General features: G+C 43.2%; 1 protein-coding gene and 1 non-coding gene across 2 annotated transcripts; one reads left to right on the top strand and one right to left on the bottom strand.

The window, feature by feature from the left end:
• The first annotated feature begins 938 nt into the window (after positions 1-938).
• Positions 939-12,210, top strand: LOC142563643 (juvenile hormone acid O-methyltransferase-like). The gene is made up of 4 exons (XM_075674223.1): positions 939-1,105; positions 5,719-6,245; positions 9,074-9,230; positions 11,952-12,210. Exons 1-4 carry the CDS (start codon positions 1,084-1,086, stop codon positions 12,113-12,115), a joined length of 870 nt encoding a protein of 289 aa, XP_075530338.1. The 5' UTR covers positions 939-1,083; the 3' UTR covers positions 12,116-12,210.
• TRNAL-CAA (transfer RNA leucine (anticodon CAA)) lies at positions 4,110-4,182 on the bottom strand. The gene has a single exon. It is a non-coding gene; the product is annotated as a tRNA-Leu (tRNA).
• Positions 12,211-19,384: the final 7,174 nt, after the last annotated feature.

The following is a 19,384-nucleotide window of genomic DNA, read 5'->3' as shown; positions in this document are numbered from 1 at the left end:
AAGGCCATCCTAATAGAATCAGAGTGTATTGAACCAGGGGGACGCGTAGGAAACGCCCACTGGGATTCAAATTGGCTGGGAGCATTCACCGGTTAGCTGTCGTGATAAAGAAAAGGTGTTTAGAGTACGCGCGGCGGGGGGAAGCAGTGAAAGAATTTACAGAACCGGATTTATATCAGGCATAGGCAGCGGTACAATGTATGGATGTCTTAAGGAAGACAAAAAATTAACAATAATGAGATGTCCGCAAAATGCTGGAGGGGAATATATGAAACAGGTGCCGAAGGTATTTAAAGACACGGCTTCGATTTGCCACAGGGAAAAAGACTCTCATTCTATTATCGGTCCACGCTCTTAATGCCACACCAACGAACCCTTCTGTAATCTATGTAGCATATTTATTCCAATGCATCAAGCCTTGTATCAACTTCCAGTGTGACGTTGGAAATCAAGTCCTGCGTTTACTTGGTCGCCTTACATGCCTACAACCGTGACTTGGAGATGACCTCCTTCGTGAAACTCGCAAGTTGGTTATCGAAAAATGGTTATCTCATTATGAGGCATGCCGTATTGGCGCACTACGGACTTATTTCGACCACTGTGATTTTAGAACGTGCGCGTAAATACAAGTACACAAACCCTCATGCATTACGACTTCATCTAAATGCGGCGGGAACAAACCCACGACCCCGAACTCAATAGTGCAACGCTACAGCCACTAATCTGCTGCGCTGGATGGAGAAAGGGACAAAGTGCTGTAGAGATTAGGAAAAAAAGTAAGTTGTGCGGTACAGCACTGCCGTCCTTGTCATAAAGCAGCTGTGTCATATACATTCCGTTCATACTCAAAGATACAAGCTTTAACAGCAGGTGGTTGATGCGTCGACTAACAGGACACACAGAAAAGTAACAGTTACCCGTTCTCCCGGCATCTGAAACGTTTTAAGCACTCACCTAGGCGACTTTAAAAACGATTGCTTCACAGTAGGTAACGCTCTTGCTGGCGCAAGGGCGCGATCCATTTGATCCCATTGACTCTGAGAGACAGCTGAAGGTAGAATCTGATCGACTTCAAAAAGCGCTATGTCAGAACCTGTTGTCCAAGGTAGGTTTCCCGCAGGAGCTAATTATCACGCCTTACATAGGGTCGTTGCTGCAACGCCCTATGTAGCCTACGCGGTACTCCTGATCCCCCAAATGTAATTTGTTTCTTAAAGCGAAGCTTTTGCCATTGTTCCTGGGGTTCTGCCATTGGTGTGTCGTTAAGTGTAGGTTGTGCATGTAACAGAGATTGCAATTGCAAATAACACCGAGTGAACGAACTTCAGTTTTGCGCAACAACAAATTACTCGTGGCATATGATCGGTGTGTGTATCTCACCTGAGAGGCACCTCTGAACCCACTGATCTAAACCCACTGTGCCATAATGCATGGTACAGTAATGCATGGTAGCAGCGAAATGTCTGAATTTAGCCCAATGCAAATATTATATAAAAGCGAGTTGAGAATATCGAATCAAGTACCGAATATTATCATATTTCTCAACTGAGAGATAGGATTTCTTACGTGTAGCCTGCTTCACAAAGAAAGAATTCCAGCAGACCACCTTTCCCTATAAGTGTCTGCACCTATGCAATTAGCACTCAAGGAATGTAGCCTCACACCGTACTGCTCAAGACAGCTCTGTTTAAAATCTGTCGAGTTCATTTCAAGATACCTGTTGCGTAGGGTTCGTTACTAATTACACATGTGCACGGTCCATTACTCTAGCGCAGCCGCTGCCAACATTTTCTACATCGCAAAACAACTTTGCTGTGTCGCATGTGGCTGGGCGTAGAAATTCCTTTTCAATTGTGATAGGAATGGGGAAAAGCGCGGCGTGCAATTTGTGCATGTGCGATGGTATTATAGAGCCCGTTCTGTGTCACTGCCCATCATTTCGCACTCGACGACATACTTTACAAGCGAAACTCAACCTTCTAGATAATAGAGTACTCGCAGAAGAAAACATGCTTGGACCATGGCATAAGCATTCTTGCACTCAAAAGGCCACAAAAGCAATTCTGTGCTTCTTAAAGGACACTAGATGGTATGAAGGCTTGTGACAGTGAATATTACACTGTGACTTACTGTGAATGACTGACTATTATTTTTATTTTCTCTCCGTATCTCTTCTTTCTCTTCCCCAAGTATAGGGCAACAAAACGGGCATGTTCTTACTTAACCTAACTACCTTGCCCTCTTTTTTTTCTTTCTCTTTCTCTCAAGGTGGCATCTCTGAACTTCTAATACATATTTTATTATAATCCGATTGCCGTCACAGCGCGTTTTCGGTGTACGTTCCACGATGCCTACTTTAAGCATCGACGCACTGGAATAAGGGCTTACTACGCTTATAGCGCCATTGGAGGGGACGATGGAGGCAGCTTAGTAAAAATTTCCAGATAGCCATCAACCAACTGCCAACCTTTCCTCCGGAATAATCTGAAAGAGCTCTCCTTGTTGCTTCTGGCTGCTCTTACGTTGTCGTCGATTCGATAAACGTTCTGTGCTCGCGCACTATTTTTCTCCAGCAGATAAGCAGAATCCCGACTCAAGGTAGTACTGAATCTATGCGGCATTGTTTATTAATAAATTCTCGCAAGACGTTGCAACCAGTGTCGCGTTCCCCGTCTACGTCACTATGTACAGCTCAGGCTGAAGCGATATAATTTAGCCAGCAGGACCCTATGCTCACTTTTGTTACTAAAAATGCTGTCCTTTGAGACGTAACTAGTGTTTAGTTCAATCCAACTTCAGTGTTCATAGTAGAATACCCGTTTGCAGCGGCCCATGTGAAACGTAGCGTCTAACATACAGGTCTTCATTTTCTAAATAAGCTGCTGTGATTCCTTGAACACTAATAAGGTCTTGAAGACTGTCTGCTAAAGCCTCCTGATTGTCATATGTCTAGTCAGGCATCCATGAAAACCACTGACGTAGCGTCCTCTTTCTTATCTTAAATAAAGATAATGCCGTAACGAATCAGGCACCAAACATGAACGTTACGTCGTAATAAGAATTTGGATTTTTGGAACACCACATAGACGTCTTCGCAACCCGTATAGAGGTTTGGTACACCTAAAATAATAAAAAAATGAGCTAGACATGGTGACTTCACCTTAACTTTCCTACTCTAATTTCATATAACGTCAAGGAGTTTGACAGTGCTTGTTCATGCTTGCATAATTTCGAACTAATAAGCCAGGATTGCAGCTCATTTTAAAAAGCGCAATAATTCCCACAACAGCACATTCTGTGATGTTACTGCACGCAGAAAAGTGGCCGAAAAAATAATAATTATCCTAAAGCCTAATACATTGCACTGAGCTACCGTCGTGGCTGTGTTATCGCTCACTTATGAAAAAGACAAATTGCTCATCTTTTTCTTCTCACCCTTTTCATTCACGTAGATCAGCGTAAAGGGTGACCTTAAATGGGCACTCAAAAGCCTAGGTGGAAGCAGGATGATGTTCCAGCAAAGCTCACAGACGTAAAGAGATCTAGCCGCAACAGAGCACAATATTGTGAGCGCAAGTGCTATAATTTTCACCTATGGCTATCACTGACAGGTAGTGCTAAGCTATATCGTACTGTAGAAACACAGTTTATAGAGCTAAAACGCCACCTGCAAGGAGAAAATGTGCATCACTGAAATGCGTAAAACGTGCGTTTCTTTTATTCAATATTTCCAGCCTCGTAAAAGACCTCGCGTTATATCAAGCTGCGTGACAGGTATAACTGCATTATATTTTTTTTCTGAATGACATAAAGTACCTCGTCGTGTTATATTTGTTGCCGCGGTATTTACGAGCAATTGCTGTAATTTTTTATTGCCCTCCTTTTTTTGATCATGTATTTCCGTGCTCTACTCTGAAAACTAGCAACAATCAACTTTTTGCATTATGGCATTATGACCTCTTTAGTAAGTTGGCATATGTTGTTTCATTATTACAGGAAGCCAACAAACACTGACACCAAGGACAACATACGAGAAATTACTTGTGCTTGATAAATGAAAATAAAGAAGCGATAAATTAATGGAAATGAAAGTGGATGAAAAGACAACTTGCCGCAGGTGGGGACCGAACCCACAACCTTCGCATTTTGCGTGCGATGTTCTACCAATTGAGCTACCGCGGCGCTGTTTCCCCATCCAATTTCTTAGTTATTTATGTTTCCTAGTAAAATTCTGGGAGTGTTAGCCAGCGCCACCACTCACAGACCTTGGAGGCGGAGGAGGAACGTCCTTTCTGCCACAGGCGTCGCGAGAACGTGATCCTTTTGGGTGCAGGCGACCAGACATGCTACCTGAAGGCATCAATGTTGCCGGATTCGAGACCTTCGTTATGAATAAATGAGGAAGAAAGGGATTAACCGAGGGGCCCAATTTTTTTATTAGTCATATCATAAGAAGCCGACAAACATTGACACGAAGAACAACATAGGGAAAAATTACTTGTGCTTAATAACTGAAAATAAAGAAGAAGAAAATAATGAAAATGAAAGTGGACTAAAAAACAACTTGCCGCAGGTGGGGACCGAACCCAGAAGCCTCGCATTTCGTGTGCGATACCGTTTGTTGGCTTCTTACGATATGAATAATAAAAAAATATTGGGCCTCTCAGTTAATCCCCTTCCTTCTCGTTTATCCATTATTACAGGTAGTTCAGCCGTATTAACTGGATCGACGTTGTCACGTATTGTCCAGTTAGTCTCAATAACGTGAATTACTTAAATTCAGCGGCTATAGGCTGCACAGTGTGTTATGAGGAACGCCCTGTTGACGATTGTGGATTAACATTGACCACTTCCATTTTTAATGACCACTTAAGTCTAAGTAGACCGTTGTTTTGAATTTCTTCCTCAATTCGTCGCCATGGCTGGTAAACAAAAGTGACCGTGACCATGCACTCAGAAGCAGCGCCGTAAATCGAAAAATATTGGAAGCTAATTCAATGTGCAGTTGGAGTGACAAAAGGACATTATCTTTCTTGATGAATTGGAAGTCATAATGGGTCGTAAGAGCAGTGTAATTTGTTGTGAGGGCCACACGGAAGCAACAACGTTTGATCGATGTCAAAAATAGCTTGAATCGCTTTGAAACGTTTTATACGTTAGCATTCAAAGAGTTCTTCAGGCACTTTCCCGCGACCAAACTATATATGTCTGTATGTATGCGGATATCGACGCTTGTTTTTATGTAACCTATTTCCCGGCTATCTGAGTCATTGGGTAGTCCGCGGTCCCATGGGTAGGACATCGACCTACTGTGATGAATGAACAGGGTTCAAAACCAAGCATTCTATCGGTCACATAGTATGTTGCAATATGTACATATTTGCCACTCTGGAACGAGCCCCTTTCCCGTCCATATGAATCACGGTGGATGCGAGACTCGGTAGGAACCACTGTTCGAAGATACTCTTTGATTCCAACTTGGAGCATAGGGTCTATGCCACTCGGTCTGTGCTGCTCTTCAACGAACGCGTTTTAGGCCAACTTAGATGACTCGTCATGTGTCACTGCGAATAAGCCGCTCTACAATGACGGACAGGTTGCTTTTAAAAACTTGCCTTTCAAAACAAACTAACTACACACACAGACATTTCAAACAAACTAACACAAAGAAACATCGTTAACCACCCCACCTTTGCTTCTTTTTGCGCATATCGCAAGGTGGCGGCTGCAACGTCATCACTTTTATGCCCTACGACCTTGAAGGATACAAGCGCGTCCCCAGGGAGCACACCAGGTGGATGCTCGACTTTTGCCAGAAGGTGTTCCGGCGCGAACCGGACGAAACGCAGCAGTTCCTGGACGTTGGCTGCGGCATCGGAGACCTGACGCGAGAGGAGCTGCTTCCTCGATGCCTGCCGTGTCGCCGTATCGTCGCCGTCGACTTGTCGGCGGCAATGTTGGAGCACGCCACTCGACACTATCAACACGACAGGCTTGAGTTCAGGCAGTTGGACGTCGTAAACGACGAGGACGTGGCCAAGTTCATCGACGAGCATGGTCTCTTCGACAGGGTGTACTCGTTTCACACTATCATCTGGGTGCCAGACCAGGCTAAGGCGCTGAAGAACGTGGCCAGGCTTTTGAAGCCTCGCGGAGAGTGTCTTCTGATGTTCCACGCGTCTCTGCGGTCATTCGACATCAGCCGCAACCTCCTTAAGATGGAGCGTTGGAATAAGTATTCTCAGGTGAGTGTAGGACGTCCGCGGTGTTGTCTAGTTAAGTTGGCTGAGCTGCATAAGCAATTAAATAGTAATATTCTTACGGGAGACCGACGCTTGGTAAGATGTTTCCCCATGGGGAATCTATACAGCCTGCAGTGGCGCTGGCAGTAGTGCACATAGTAATGCAATTCATCCTTAGCGTAGATGTCACAAAGATTATGCATTCGACAGCTATGCAGTCGCTTTCACAGTGTTGCCATTTTTGCGATTTTGTCACTACTTTGCGAGAATCTAATGAACATTTGGTGACACTTCTTTCTATTTATTGAGAGGTGGCATTTGGTAGCAGCATAACAAAACAATACGCGGCATTTTAGCGACTTCGAAATTACAATAGCGGCCTCGAAAAGAGCTTTTCAAACGCAGTGAATTATTCCCAATCTACATGTAGGCAGTCGAAATCGGCTGTACAGAGCATGGGCTCTATGACCACGATGAAAAAACGTTAGTCGCCATCACGATGAAAGCAGGCGTGTGTTTGCATCAAGCAGCTGTTCTCCACTGACAGAGTTCAAAAGCCGGAGTTTACTGGGTTGAGGGAAACACGCTTCCTCGTTATCTCACAAGATGCATTTTTAAATTATACGATTTACAATATCAGTTAACGCTGCTGGGGGCCTACAGTTTCCCTAAATAGGTTCCTTTGGTGCAAATCCACAATCCCAGGAGTATATTGAATTACGATGACCTTTTTTAAAATATATTGCATGTTAAGATTGAAAATGCAGCAGGTGAATACTAAATCTTATCAACTGGAGAAAAGTGTTACGAGTAGGATTGGAAGGGCTCGTTATTTCGCGAGGATCATAAAGGCCCGGTCCGGTTTTCACGGATTTCGAAGATTCAAGAAGGGGGAACTTTGTGCCAGTTGGTCCGACATGCTTAAAGAGGAGAAAAATCGTGACTTCAGACGCGACGTGACGTGGTCATCCTGTCTACTACTTCGTCTGACGTCCAGTCTGAAGTCGCGGTTCTCTTCATCTTTAAAGATTTCGAAGCAATTTGTACTGCATGGGAGCTATCACGTGGACCATGGGAAAGCAAGGTAGTATTGGAAGCGCCTTAATGTAACGCTATTGTCGTCGCCATATCAACATGATAGAAGGCGTAACACAAAAGTAGGTTCTCATTTCACGAGCTTTGAACACAAAGCAATTCACGCCTGCAAATCACGCCTGCGCATCGCACTTCATCCCGTCATGGCCATTCAAAGGCTGTTTATCCCCCTCCAGCTCGCACCTCCGCTCATCTTAACTCTTTCTTCATTCAAACAGCGAAAGACTGGAATCATCTACCTTCTGAAGCGGTGCACCACTCCAGTCATTCATCGTTCAAGGCATTTATTGAAAATATTATGTAAATATGCCCACCCCTCATGTAAAACCCCAAATGGGGTATTTGAGGTACCAATTAATAAATAAAAAAAAATAAATTTTGCGGCATAACACAAACCAAGCGCATTTTTGGGATAGAAAAATCGAGTCAACCATGTACTTTTGATAGTGTGAGATTAGAAGTGTCATAATTTGAAGACGAACGCAGAATTTGAGCTATTGTAACCCGTTTTTTTTAAACATACTAGTAAAATAAAAGCCCCTCTGCAACCTGCTGATAAGTTCACTATTTATTCTTCTCATAGACGGACATTACAGACGAATGTAAAATGTAGTGGTAGATGCATGACGACACCTTAGCCTATTTTATAGCGTTTGGGAATACCCAGTTTACAAACAACTCATGCGGCACTTATAGCGACACGTTTATCGACTTAGCCAAATTTGTAGAAAGTTTAGCGCCCCTTGGAGTGTATCGACACGCTTAAAAATCGGCAACACTGACGTTTTTCATAATATCAGATGACGCAGTGACGGACGTTCCCTTATGTTCGCAACAGTGCTGCAATCTACTGCTACTGTCCACGAGACGCGCTTTAAAAAAAGAAATCTCAACAAATGTCATCTGAAGTTTAGGCGGAACCAGGGCGCAATGCGTGTTTGCATTTTTGGAGCTGAAAAAGCACAGCTCTATTGCTTTCTATTGGTAAAAGATATTTTCAAAGTAGTATTTTAGTGTTTTATTTTTAAGGAAAATGTAGTTTGCTACAGCAGAAAGTATTGGTCCAGCTATGGCTATCTGAAGTTTACACCCAATTTGGAGCTTTTCTGTGACGTCTTGAATTCAAAAGCATGTTGTCGTATATGAATCGTGTAGGCCAAGAAAACATTATCAAACTTGTTATCCTGACTCACTGAATCTCTCTATTGTTTCTAAATACTTATCAAAAAACGTTTATTTAAAGCAAGTCAACGCGGTCTAAATGCATGATGTCAGGGCAAATATGCCATAAATGCATGGTGGAAACTTCAGCCATCCTTTGTACTGTCGGCAATGGTTCTGGCTCACGATGCCTTCCCTTACGGTGCGAACAAATGCATTTTTTGTACGACAAACCTAGTTTACCAGTAAAGCTAAATATAACTCGTTAGTGTTAATTTACCTTTGTTAAAAGGAGTGAGAGCAGTACACGCTGCGAAAGTACCCTGCACACTTTTATTTTGCGGCGCTACCTGTTGCCAATTTGAATATGGACGGACGTGTCCTTTGCTCCCCACGTGATATCATGTGAAGCAGGGGCCATTCTCACTCTCATAAAAGGGTATCCTCATACAACACCTAGTAAAAGAGTATCCTCGTTCCATTCTCCTTTTTGAGCACACCGCCGGCAAAGTGAAGGAAAATTTCAAACAACGTCATAAGCCTGCGCTTCCTCACACTTTCCTCTCACTGTCCAGGTGGTCAACCAGATGATACCGAAGACGCAAGACATGAACTATGACGAGCGCATTGAATACATTTCCAGGATTCTGGCAGAAGCTGGACTCTCGCCAAGCATATTGGAGCTTCCAGTGTGCACGGTTCTTGACAACATGAGCATCGAACGACTTACTGGTGTGTTCCTATGCCATATGCTGCACTGTGGCAGAATAGCAGAACTTGCCTAACGTCTGCGCAGTAGCTTCATGCAAAGTATCATGCGCGCTCATCTGCTGCTTCATGGCTGAAATTTCGTATTTTTGTATATATATATATCTATATATATATATATATATATATATATATATATATATATATCGTAAACAAACGGTGAAAGGCAGGGAGCTTAACCATTAAGTGCCTGTTTTGCTAATCTGCAGAGAGGGATGTGGTAAAGGCAGAAAAAAATGAGCAAACGAGGGAAGGTACAAAAGCCAAAGACGACGAATAAGAGTTATCTCCTGCCCTGCCTACTAAGCCATGTTTAAGATAAAGCTTCAGATGAGAATTCTGGGAAAAGAGGCGCTGGTTTTGTATGTCTGCCGAATACTATAAAACCAGTGGCTAGGTTGCTATACCTGCTGCCAGCGATGTTCTAAAGTTCTGTGTGGTTTACAAAAAGAAAGGTAGGGAATAGTAGCTTTAATGCAAAATTTTGCGTTTCAAATAATAATGTACGGGTTACGAAAAGTCTCAGAAAAGACTTTTCCTGATATTAAAACTAAAACGAACTTAATTACCGTTAGCGCGAATTGACCAAGAACCGAGAATTTCGACAGACAACATCGCACCTCAACACAGCCCTAGAAACCGGGAGCACCCACAGCGTGCTGCTGCTCTCGGAGGCACTCAGCTGGAATCTGCTTTGCTGTGTGGACGCACAAATTACGTGCATCGTCTGCTAAAATGAAAGTTAACGCCTGTTAGTAGATAATTAAACACTTGTTAGCCGAGCAGCTTAGCCATGATTGCTTCAGCAGCATATACTACTCATCTGTATATCCACTTTAGCTTAACTAAATTTCGTTGCTTTTTCTCCTTAAGCGAAAGCTTCGGTTCTGTGCCAACTCCTATGCCAGTAGTTCAGATACATGAAACACGCATAAATGTTTTTAAAGCAAACCCTTGACCGATTGAAATGAAATTTGCTGGATTTTCGCGAGAAAGATAAGTTCTCCCATGACGTTAAGAATGTCGCGAGCAGGTACGGCGTAAATCCCGTAGTCTCAGCTTGATGCGAGTTAGAATGGATTTGTTCACTCATCTCCACACAGACGAAGACATAATGCTCAAAGAAACATGAAAAAGTTTATCAGAATGTTTCTCCAGAATTGTTTACCGTATTCCTTTGTCGTGTTGAATAATGTTTCATAGGGCGAACAGGTCGTTGCATTAACGATCGCACACGAGAGCAGTGACTTGATGTATGAAGTAATGGTGGTGGGTGTTCCATTACGAGAGCTGTTGCTTCTTGCCGCATTTCGATCAAATTGGGGTCATGGCAACAGCACGCGATAAAACAGAAAATGGATTTATTGAAGGTTTACGATCGGGCAAAATATCGACAAGTGTGAAAGCACGCTTTTCAATTTTACTTTCGGTTAGAGAATTCGCCTTTCTCGCTCATGAAGTAGAGATGCTTTTCACGCCTTTTGTATTCGATTTCTGCAGATTGGTATCACCATCGGCTTTTTGTTTTTTTTTAGGTGTCGTTCGTTATTGCTCTTGTAATCGTTACCGCTAGTTTTATTTTCGTTTTGCTGTTCTTATTGCTGACGGTTGTTATTGTTAGTTTCCTTCTCGTTTTTGATGTGTGCGTGTGTGTATGTGTGTTTGCGTTTTGAATTGGCATATCAGGAGCCCCTGTCCTATTTTTAAACCTGTAATAGAGAAAATTGAGCCTGGGTCTTGTGTTACAGTACTGTCACAATGATTTCATGGGTTTCTGCGCTTTCTGGTGGCGCCCGTAATCCTTTTGCCTATGTAGAGGCTTTCTTTGGCTGCATACAATAAATATTTTCCAGTCTGCGCCCTGTCCTATACTTCCTTCAGCTCTTCTTCCTGTATTGTGCGAAGTACATTACTTTACCCGCATGAACTAACTACAGTCCGCAGCAAAGTAATTAAGCAACATTCCTTTTTCCATAGTTTTTAGGCAATATGTAGGCAACACTAGGCAGAACACTATAAGCGAGGTTTGCCTCAAGCTAACTAAGGCTTCGTTTAGAACTAGCACAGACAGTCGCCGTCTGATGTGTAACCTATACTCAGTTCCATACATAGCAGTCAACGCTGTGGAAGCAACGCGAGAAGTTCGGTCAAGAAACGCTACCACTCCCACGTTGCGTCCGTGCTTCGCTGCGTGCCAGCTGCGTTCGCCCGCGCGAGCACGCACGTGTGGCTGGGTTGGAAATAAAAAAAACCTAAAAGAACAACATAAATATAAATGATCTAAAACAACGTATTAGCAGCCATATGACACATCGTGTTTGTTTCTAAGGGTTGAAACTTGTTTCAGTAATAAGCCTATATAAAAAACGCGCACAATCGCGGACAAAAAACTTTGAACTATATCCAAGTGTGAATGCAGCCTCTGCAAGAAGTCTCTCTAGCGTCCACAGCGTTGACTGCTATCTGTGGAATGAAGTATAGGTGTATATTCGTTCTTTCATGTGAATGCAACGGGGTGAAGAGTATGAGTTTTGTGCACGCTTGTTTCACCTACCATCTGTTTGGCGCTGTTACCAGGAAAGTCTGCAGTAGCTTCTTTATAGTAATGTAATAGCTTCGTTTGTTGACCTTTTCAAACGTACAACTGGCTATATTTTCTTTCTTTTGTATCTTTGTGTATCGCAGAGAGATATGCCTCATTGATTTCTTTGACGACGGTAGTGTCTGAGGACGAGAAACCGCAGTTCCTCTCAGACCTCGCCCAGGAGACGATGAAAATGCACCATCCGGACATCGACCGCACTCACTACAGGTTTTACATCATCAAGGCGTCGAAAATGAATACATAGACCTGCGACCTGAGCAGCTGTTCGAGAGACGGCAGAAGTCCATATTTGTTTAAGCCTTACGCAGTGCGACCAATTGAAAATAAATTTTGAAGTCAATTCAAGTCGGTGTCTTCTGGCTATATGAATGTGCGTTCAATTTTTCAACTTGTCTCTAACTCTGCACGTTATTGTTAAAAAATAAACCAATCAGCAAGGACGTCAAATACAGTTGTAAATGATGAGATATAGAAGTCAGGTATACCATTTAGATCGAAGAGTTCATTAACGCCATAACAGTGTTCTCTTTCACGGTTGTATATTCTGAAGAATTCCGGAATGCCGCACCATGGCGTTTCTTATTTACCGTGTGTATCCTTCGGAATGATAAAAACCATTTTTTTTTATTTAAAAGCGTGAGCATTTTCTCTCAGGTACCTCAGCATGCCACGCGAAAAGTGTAAGGCTTTGCAGCTGCACAAAAACGCATACTTAGCAAAGTTAAGACAATTGTTAGTTATTAAAGTGTAAACCTATATTCAAACAATAAATAGAATTCATCATTGCCTATGCATAGGAATTGATAGGGCTTCACAGAAAATGCATGAGGAAGCTTCTAGTAGCGGTGGGCGAACTCAAAATTTGAAATTTGGACAGGAGCTAATTGAAATTTGGGGTTGGGCGAATTTGAATTTGGCAAGTTCGCCGATGCAAATTTGGGGTAGGGCCAACATCAATGTAGGGGTGGGCCAACTTGAAATTTGAAAGCCGGCCAACTTCAATTAGGCGTGGACAAATTTGAAAATTACGGGCGCGCCAACTTCAATTTAGGGGTGGACCAACTTGAAATTTTAGGGTTTGGTAACCTAAATTTGGGGGTGGGCCAGCATGAAATTCGGAGATGTGCAAACCTAAATGTTTATGGTGGCCCAACTTGAAATTTGAGGACAGGGCAAGTTGAACTCGCAGCTGGCCGATTTGAAAATGGCGCGCCAACTTGAAATTTGTTGGAAGGCTATGTTAAATATGGGGGTTAGACAACTAAAATTTGGGGTAAAGTCAACTTGAAATTGGGACATGGACTAACTGAAATTTGAGGGTAGGCTAAATTGAAATTACCCAGTTGGCTAACTTTAACTTGAGAGGGGGGCATCTTAAATCGGGAGTAGGCCAACTAGAAATTCAGACATGGTCCAACCTAAACTTCGGCGTAGGCCAACTGAGATTTCGTGGTGTAGGCCACCTTCAAATTGGGACATGTGCCAACTTAATTTAGGGGTAGGGCCAACTTCAATTTGTGGTGGGTCAATTTGTAAATTGCAGGCACGCTAACTTCAATTTGGGGGTGGGCCAACTTGAAATTTGGGCGTGGACCAGCTTCAAAATTGGGGCGGGCTAACTTAAATTTGGGGTAGGACGACTGTGATTTGGTGGTGGATCAGCTTGAAATTTAGACATGGGCCAACTGCAATTAGGGTTGGGCCAATCTGAAAATTGAAGGCGGGCCAGCTTCAATTTAGGGGCGGGCCAACTAAAATTTGGCGTGGGCCGACTAAAATTTGGGGATGGGCCAACCGAAATTTGGAGGTATACGCATATACATGCTTAGACAACTGTAGTGCAGTTTCCGCGTACTTTTTTGCCTGTTTTTATTCTTTCTTACATCAAGCAACAATATGTTTCAGTAACAATGATTTATTCTTGAAATATTTTTTTTAGCAAATGAAGTTTGCCATGCGCATGCAAATTACCTTTTCGTACTGCTGTATCATTCACTTTGTCACGTCACTTTTTATTATCTACTGTGTATTTTGGGTGATGTGTTTGTTGGCGGTTTTCTTCGTTTTTGCATTGTATCAGGTTAGTAATTTTACGCCATGTTCTTTTTCCGTTGACCGTGCCACAGGTTCATTGTAAAGTGACAGTGAAGTGCTAGAAATACAAAAGAGAACGTGACTAATCAGTGACCGTAAGGATTTCGGGTGAGCGTCAATTGTATGTAGTTTGTACGTCCTTTTTAGTGATCACTGTCACCATTGTCGTACGCAAATAGAATATGAGGCTCCAACTGATTGCTAAATTAAACTTCTGGAATACTCGAAAAGTAATTCTACTGCACATGAGCTAGATAAGCCTTGCAAGGCGTATAAACGAAACATAGGTGGCTGTCCCAAACGAAATCTCCGATACTATATCATCTCAACGGCTTTGTCGATATTCAAACTAGTGTGTTCGTCATCAAGGAACATGCGTCAGACGCAAACTCCATCAGCTGTTTGAGTCGGGTATGTTTATTTTCTCCCCATATATTGTGCATATCCAAGCTGTTTTAAATCTTGGGAGCAAATTTGATAACAGGCATAGGTAACAGGCATGTGGAAGCTTTATGGAAGAGAAAAAGTAATTAACTAGCTGTAGGCAAAATGCTAGACGAAAAAATATGTAACAGGTGCCGGAGGTATTCGAGAGCGCCTCTTCGTTTCGCCACAGACAAAAACATTGTCATTTTATTATAGGTCTAGGCTCTTAGCATCACAAGCGCCAACCCTTCTGTCATCTATCTAACACATTTATTCCAGAGCACCAACCCTTGCGTCCACTTCCGATCTGACGCTGGAAATCAAGTCGTATGTTTCCTTAGTCTACTTACACGTTTACGACAGTGACTTGAAGATCGTCACCTTTGTCAATCTGGAAAAATGGTTATCTCATTATGGGGCACGTCGTATTGGGCTACTCCGGACTGATTTCGACCGCTGTGAATTCTCAACGTGCGCATAAAAAAAAGCACACAAGCATGTCAGAATTAATTATCCGTAAGACCCGCGACCGCGGGCTGAGTAGTGCAACACCATAACCACTAGTCTACCGCGCTGGATGGAGAGAGTGACGTAGTGGTTTAGAGATAAGAAAAAAAAAGAAAACAAGTTGTACAGTGTAGCATTGCTGTCGTTGTCATAAGGCGCCTGTGTCATATATATTCCGTTCATAATAAAAGTTTTAAGAGCATGTGTTTGATGCGTCGACTAACAGCAAACATACACATACACGCACACACAAAATAACAGTTACCAGTTCTGCCAGCATCTGAAACGTTTCACGCATTCACATAACTTGATAAATGAATGCTTCACAGTCGGCGAAGTTCTTCCTGGCGAACGGACACAATCTTTCGATCCGATTGGCTCCCAGAGATTGGTGAAGGTTCTTGCTTGCTTTACCAATCTCTTGCTTTACTAATTGCTTTACTAAAAGGTGAATATGATCAACTTCAACAAGCGCTGTGCCAGAATATGTTGTGAATGTCCAAGGTTCAAGGTTCCCCGCAGAAATTAAGTATCACGCCTTAAAGGGGCGGTTTAATTTATGTAATTTTAAGTAAATTTTAAAAATAAATTTAAAATTGAATGATTTTGAGGGGGAATAATTTGTTGCCCACACAGTTGCATGATCTCCAAGATGTCATTTATTTCGTCATCTAACGCCGTATTTGCCCAGTACAAGTGCCGTCCACTGGAGTAAATGGGACGGTACTGTTCAGTATGTTTGCTGGGCTTATTGTACAGATCAATAGGCGATGATGCCTGTCCGAGACAGGCGAGCATCACATTGTCGCTTATCTACCACTTAATGGTGTACGTTCATAGCATTGCTGAGTTGATGTCATATGACATTGTGTCAGATACGCCCAGGTAAACATATTCCAAAGAGCAATGAAGAATACGCCATTTTATTGAAGATACAAACTGCACGCCTGCATGCACCACAAAGTTTTATATCCTAGACCCAAGTCACAGTCATTGAAAACTTTTATAATAACCTCCTGCACCGTTTATTGACCGCGGATTTCTTTTTAATCTGCAAGTGTTTCAAAATCTCGCACAAATAATGCATTGGAGCAGGGAGAAGGTATTCAGGTGTTCATTCATCAGGACCACATGTTTTTTTTCTATTCGGCTATCATCGTTCAAAACGGTTTCATAACTTGAGAGGAACCTCAGACAAAATGCCTATATTTTCATCGCACCCTGCTCTTGCCTACTTTATAAGCACAAAATATTGGTATGTAAATCAGGTAATTTTACATTTATCATGCCTGTAAGTACCCCTTTCGATGTCCGTGCCTATAGTCCCTTTTCAGGAGCCAGAAATTCTCATTTTATTGTTTTCTCATGGCTCCATTTCCTTTATGTTGTTGATATGGAAGCAAACGAACCGCTTCTTTATCTGAACAGTAATGATGAAAGCATCATGTGGTAACCTGCAAGGTCGAGTGAAATAAACAGGAAATGTAAGATGAGTCATCCACCCGACGGTAGCAAACTGCTACAAAAGAAACCCATGCAGGTTCCCTGGAAAGTGCTAACAGACTTAAGATACGATCCAGCCTGCCCCTATGATTCAGATGAGTCTGGGATAACATGTAAAAATAGGTCATCGCATCGCAATCTATCCTCTACTTCATAAAGTCTTGATTCCAGAGAGGCACGCCATACCGTAACACTATAAGACTTGATATAGGCTGCTATTATTCACTGGAACCACCTTCCTGCAACCATCGCTTTTATTCCGGGAACTGCAAATTCAAATCAACTGTTTACAATGCCTTTTCTTGAACAAATTGCATATGTATCTTTTTCTCTCCCAATCCATCTGGCCTTGAGAGTATTTGAAGTGAGAAAATTTTATTTCGTCCAATTATTTAATTTTATCGTTGGGAATATCTAGCTTTTTCTCAATGCCACCGATTGTTGCTTCGTTCTTCCCCACACCGCTGACCGATATGCAAGTGTCACCCAAGCACTAAACGTTGTGGTTAGCAGGATTTCCTTTTCTATATCAACCAATCTCTCTCTACTTTTACAATCAAGTCTGTCGGACCCTTAATGTACTGTACAGAACGAGAACAAAGCTTTTTTTCAGGAAATGAAGAAGCACTTGCATCTCTTGCAAAGGATGCCCAAGTAATTTTTTCAGTTCCTGCAATCACACTGAACATGCAGGTCTGTCGCAGTTTCCCCTGTTCTAAAACATGCCATTAGGAAGATTAACATAAAGGAGCCACACACTCAGAGAGCACTTGTGGCTAAGGGAGCATACCAAGACCAATTATAGGTGCTCCCTTTTTTTTTAAAAGATGCAAGAAGCATTGTGCACACACCTCTCAAGTGTAAAGGGGCCATGTGTGAGCCATGATGCTTCAGTGGCTCCCATGCCCACTGAATTGCCCAAATGAAGACAGGCCTGATGTAAAATTTCTGGAAATTTGGTTTCTTATACGTATTTCATTTTGAAACACAGAAAGTAGCCTTCATTTTGCAAAACCATGCAACTTCTGGCTGTGTTTTGCAGGGCACAAAGAAGTTACGAGAAATGCTAAATTGAAATGGCAACAATGAAGAAACACTGGCACCCTCCTTCTGCAATGCAGAAGAGAGTGACACTGGACTCGGTAAGTTTAGACCTAACTGGTGCATAATTTGCATGCTCAGTACTGATGGATTGACTTTATTTGCAACTGAAGCATGGCGTCCACTACTCGTTTGTGTCATCAAAGACCATTTCATATTGCCACGGGGTCTTTATCCATTACCTGCAGACATCATCGCGTGAAAATGACTAAGCTGAAATGCAATGGAGGAAATTTGGTCGGCCACCTTATAGGCCAGCCACTCTACCTCCACGCGGCTCTGTCCAGCACCTGTAATTAGTGCAAATATAATAGGTCATTGCACTGTTTCCCACAACATCTTCGGTTCAGGTACTCAGCAATACTATCTCACTCACTATAGAATTCCGCAAATTACAGTTATTTTTTAAACGAACAGTTTTCTGTTTACTTCTTCCTCCAGTTTCCTTCTTTGGGCAGTTTAATTGACACCCAGTACTTTCCCCAAAGATGTTTGAACACTTTATCGCGAAAGTACAAATGCCATCGTCGTTTTAATATTGATCACATGGCAGAAACATACGTGCGACGACGGTTGTGCACAATGCCGCTGGTCGCGTCAAAATTGCGTGTTTCTCTAGTAAACGTCCGTTCAGCACCCGTGTACAAACGAACAATCGGGTTGCATGGCCGCAGTAGAGAAGGATCGTCTTCAACGTGGTCGCCGTTGTACTGTTTGGGCTCAAAGACGCGTCTCACAAACAAGTCGATTGATGGAAACGCGTGGCGTGCTAACCACCTCGTATCGCTCTGTTTGATCCCAAACAATGCTAGACGCGAAAAACACGTCAGACACAGAAGTCGATTTACAAAAACAGGTTGTTCCACCTAATTGGATTGGATTGGATTGGAGAAACTTTATTTATGCCTGCAGTTGGGCGCTCGCGTGCCCCGACGAGGGCCTACGTCATCCTCGAAGGTGCCGTTACTCGGCGCGGGTCTCCGCTCGCTGTTGCCGGCTCGCTGGGTCCGTGCCTTTCGAGCGCCTCGAGGACCTGCTGGACGGCCCAGAGCTGATCGTCTCGGTCGTAGCTCTTCGCGGCTGCCTCGAGCCGCGGTGGGAGTGTTCTTGAGTTAGCGTCTTCTGGATATTTAATGCAGTCCCACAAGATGTGCGTGTAGTCTGCGGTCTCCCTCCGGCAGACTCTGCACATATCTGTCGGATATGTCTCGGGGTACATGCGATTCAACAGTTTCGGGCTCGGTAGCGATCCGGTCTGGAGCTGTCTCAGTACTACACCTAAACACTTTTTTCCATCTTTTATCGCTTCGGTCGTCGTTGCCCTGTTTGCGCTCACAAACGCGTCACACACACAACTCTATTTACACAAACAAGCTCTTCCAATGCGCGTCGCTTCGTTTGATTCAGAAACATTGCCAGGCGTTGCCTCTGCATTGGAGACGACGTCTGCAATATTCCTCTGGGGATGGGAAGTAGGGAGCTTTACGAAGCTAAGTACGCTTCACACAACCTAGGCACCCCTAGGGCAAAGGGTACCTACATCAGCAGTGTGACACACGGGGGCACGCGTGGGCTCTGCAGTCGACCGGCTGTACGGGCGCGTGAATGTAAATGCGCGGCTGTGTTATTGTCAACCACCTTGATTTCTTTAACGTGGACCTAATGCTACGTACACGGATGTTTTACTTCTTTTTTTTTTGCACTTGGCCCCGTCGGAGCTCAGCCGCTGTGGAAGGGATCAAACCCACGACCCCAAGCTCAGCAGCACAACGGCAGAGCCACGAAGCAAACGCGGCCGGTACGGAAAGTGACGAAGAGGCTTAGAAATAAGCAACAAAAAAAAACACACACAGCTCGTGCAGTACAACATCGCTGTGCTAGT

Source organism: Dermacentor variabilis, chromosome 11 (assembly GCF_050947875.1).
Source record: "Dermacentor variabilis isolate Ectoservices chromosome 11, ASM5094787v1, whole genome shotgun sequence".
In the NCBI taxonomy this organism is placed as follows: Eukaryota; Metazoa; Arthropoda; class Arachnida; order Ixodida; family Ixodidae; genus Dermacentor; species Dermacentor variabilis.
This window is presented reverse-complemented; position numbering and strand designations above follow the sequence as displayed.

What these genes read in the sequence shown, in the direction of transcription:
- LOC142563643 (XM_075674223.1), top strand. Translation starts at nt 1,084, where the DNA reads ATGTCAGAACCTGTTGTCCAAG. An exon ending in GTCAGAACCTGTTGTCCAAG is followed by an intron (nt 1,106 to 5,718) that starts GTAGGTTTCCCG and finishes GCATATCGCAAG; the next exon opens with GTGGCGGCTGCAACGTCATC. An exon ending in GAGCATCGAACGACTTACTG is followed by an intron (nt 9,231 to 11,951) that starts GTGTGTTCCTAT and finishes TGTGTATCGCAG; the next exon opens with AGAGATATGCCTCATTGATT.